Genomic DNA, 2,438 nt, shown 5'->3' with positions numbered 1-2,438 from the left:
GGGAATGGGACAGTGTTAATCCCCAGTTGTTTTGAAGTTGTCCTGTAAGCAGGTTAGCATCTAAACGCCCAAAACGGGAGCCTTCAATGTTTTGTTAAATTGTGTGATTCTCTGTGTGTATTTTAACTTTCTCTGCGTATAGACTGTCACATTATTCGGGGTGGGGGGGTGACACGACTCAGTTTTCTTTCAAACTAGATGTTCCGTAGAGTACTGGCTGTAATCACATTGGGAGACTGGTGCTCCATGACAGCTAAAAGTTGGATTGAGTTTCAGGAGCTACTATATATAAAGCTAGGGTGACTTATTTCACTGCACTAATTAAATGTCATCTGGGTGGTTCCTCTAGGTTTTTGAGCCCATCACCCAGTTCAGACCGAGTCAGAAGCCAAGGAGGAGAACATGATGATGGACCTTTTTGAAACTGGCTCCTATTTCTTCTACTTGGACGGGGAAAATGTTACCCTGCAGCCGTTAGAGGTGGCAGAGGGCTCTCCTTTGTACCCAGGGAGTGATGGTACCCTGTCCCCCTGCCAGGACCAAATGCCCCCGGAAGCCGGGAGCGACAGCAGCGGCGAGGAGCATGTCCTGGCGCCCCCGGGCCTGCAGCCTCCCCACTGCCCGGGCCAATGTCTCATCTGGGCTTGCAAGACATGCAAGCGAAAATCTGCCCCCACCGACCGGCGGAAAGCCGCCACCCTGCGCGAAAGAAGGAGGCTAAAGAAAATCAACGAGGCCTTCGAGGCACTGAAGAGGCGGACTGTGGCCAACCCCAACCAAAGGCTGCCCAAGGTGGAGATTCTGCGGAGCGCCATCAGCTACATTGAGCGGCTGCAGGACCTGCTACACCGGCTGGATCAGCAGGAGAAAATGCAGGAGTTAGGGGTGGACCCCTTCAGCTACGGACTCAAGCAAGAAAATGTAAGCCCAGATGCTGCCGGGGCGGGAAATGCAAAGACTTATTAAACGTCTTCCTTGGGGCCTTAACCTCCAGCTGCTTGTTCTCCTTTCCCTTCCCCCTTCCTCCCCGTCCCCCCCCCCCGACCCCATGAACCCCTAGTGACCCGTGAAGCTGGGGTGCCGGCCATAGACAGGAAACGCGTACCCGGGCCGGAGAAAGCAGGGAGACACCTCCACCCCCGGAACTGATGTTTCTTTCCTAATCTATTGCTGCTTTGGTTTTCCCGTCAGCTTGAAGGTGCGGATTTCCTGCGCACCTGCAGCTCCCAGTGGCCAAGTGTTTCGGATCATTCCAGGGGGCTCGTGATAACTGCCAAGGAAGGTAAAATAAAAGAAAAGGCATTGGGCTGCAACAGACAACCTTCCGGCAGGGGGAGGGGGTGCGCGTTCGGGTTAGGACTTGGAGCGCGAGCGGGGACGCGCCCCGTGAGAAGCGCATCTCATGTGCGCGCAGTAGCCGGGTCCTCCTGCGCTTCGAAAGCAGCGCTGCGGGCTGCCTCGTTATTCCTTTCTTGGGCGTTATGTTTGGTGTATATGTATTTGTTTTCTGTGCTTAGGCGGGGCAAGCATTGATTCGTCAGCCTCGAGTAGCCTTCGATGCCTTTCTTCCATTGTGGACAGCATTTCCTCCGAAGAATGCAAACTCCCCAGCGTGGAGGAGGTGGTGGAGAAATAACTTAGAGCCGGCGCTTGGAACATTCTCCACGCAACAGGAAGATCCCACCCACTCTCCTTCGCCTAATCCTTTAGATTAGGACACATTACATTAATATTTTAGGAACTCAAACCCAGGAGTTTATAAAAAGGAAGGAGACATAGTCACAAAAGAAACTTCTCGGAAACTTGTGTACACTCAGAAGAAAAAGCCCTTTGGTTTAGGGCTTTTATTTTTGGAACAGCTAGTGGCTTGGCTCTAGCACCCTTACTTTGTTTGGTTGGTTGGTTTTGTAATATATTAACTTTTATTAAGGTGATCTTTTAATGCCATGTTCCAAAGAAGTTCATTCCTGTCTAAAGCAAAGTGAGAAAGTTGCTTTTTACTGTTAGTGTTATTTAATGTATTTTTCTAAATAATATTAGTACTTTCATTTTTTATGTAAACCTAAGAAATATGTTTTAAATGTGGAATGGCATATTGTATATAAAATATGCGAGGATCCTGGCATTGTAATATATTTTTTCAAAATGTTTCTATATGAACAGTTGATCTTAACTTGATTCAACTATTATATGTTGAAAAATATGAACATACTCAATATGAGCATACTGAAAATGTATGTATGTACATAAATAAAGGAAAGCCGTATTTTAAATTAGACACCACACAAGCCCATTTACTTAGGTGTTTTCTTTAAGGCTAATTTGTAGGGACCAAAATCGGTGGTTTTCTCTTTGTCTGAATTAAACTGGACATTTTTATCCGAGGTAAACCTCACTCTTCTGATCAGAAGTGAAGAGTGTGGGGAAGTCTGTCCTTT

The 2,438-nt window shown here is 47.6% G+C and overlaps 1 protein-coding gene across 1 annotated transcript; it reads left to right on the top strand.

Annotated features, from left to right (window-relative positions):
- Positions 1 to 311: 311 nt before the first annotated feature.
- Positions 312 to 2,156, top strand: MYF6 (myogenic factor 6). The gene is made up of 3 exons (XM_004384610.2): positions 312 to 921; positions 1,192 to 1,282; positions 1,518 to 2,156. The coding sequence occupies exons 1-3, from the start codon at positions 403 to 405 to the stop codon at positions 1,634 to 1,636; spliced, it is 729 nt and encodes a 242-aa protein (XP_004384667.1). The 5' UTR covers positions 312 to 402; the 3' UTR covers positions 1,637 to 2,156.
- Positions 2,157 to 2,438: the final 282 nt, after the last annotated feature.

This window comes from Trichechus manatus, unplaced genomic scaffold (assembly GCF_000243295.1).
Source record: "Trichechus manatus latirostris isolate Lorelei unplaced genomic scaffold, TriManLat1.0 scaffold00125, whole genome shotgun sequence".
In the NCBI taxonomy this organism is placed as follows: Eukaryota; Metazoa; Chordata; class Mammalia; order Sirenia; family Trichechidae; genus Trichechus; species Trichechus manatus.
This window is presented reverse-complemented; position numbering and strand designations above follow the sequence as displayed.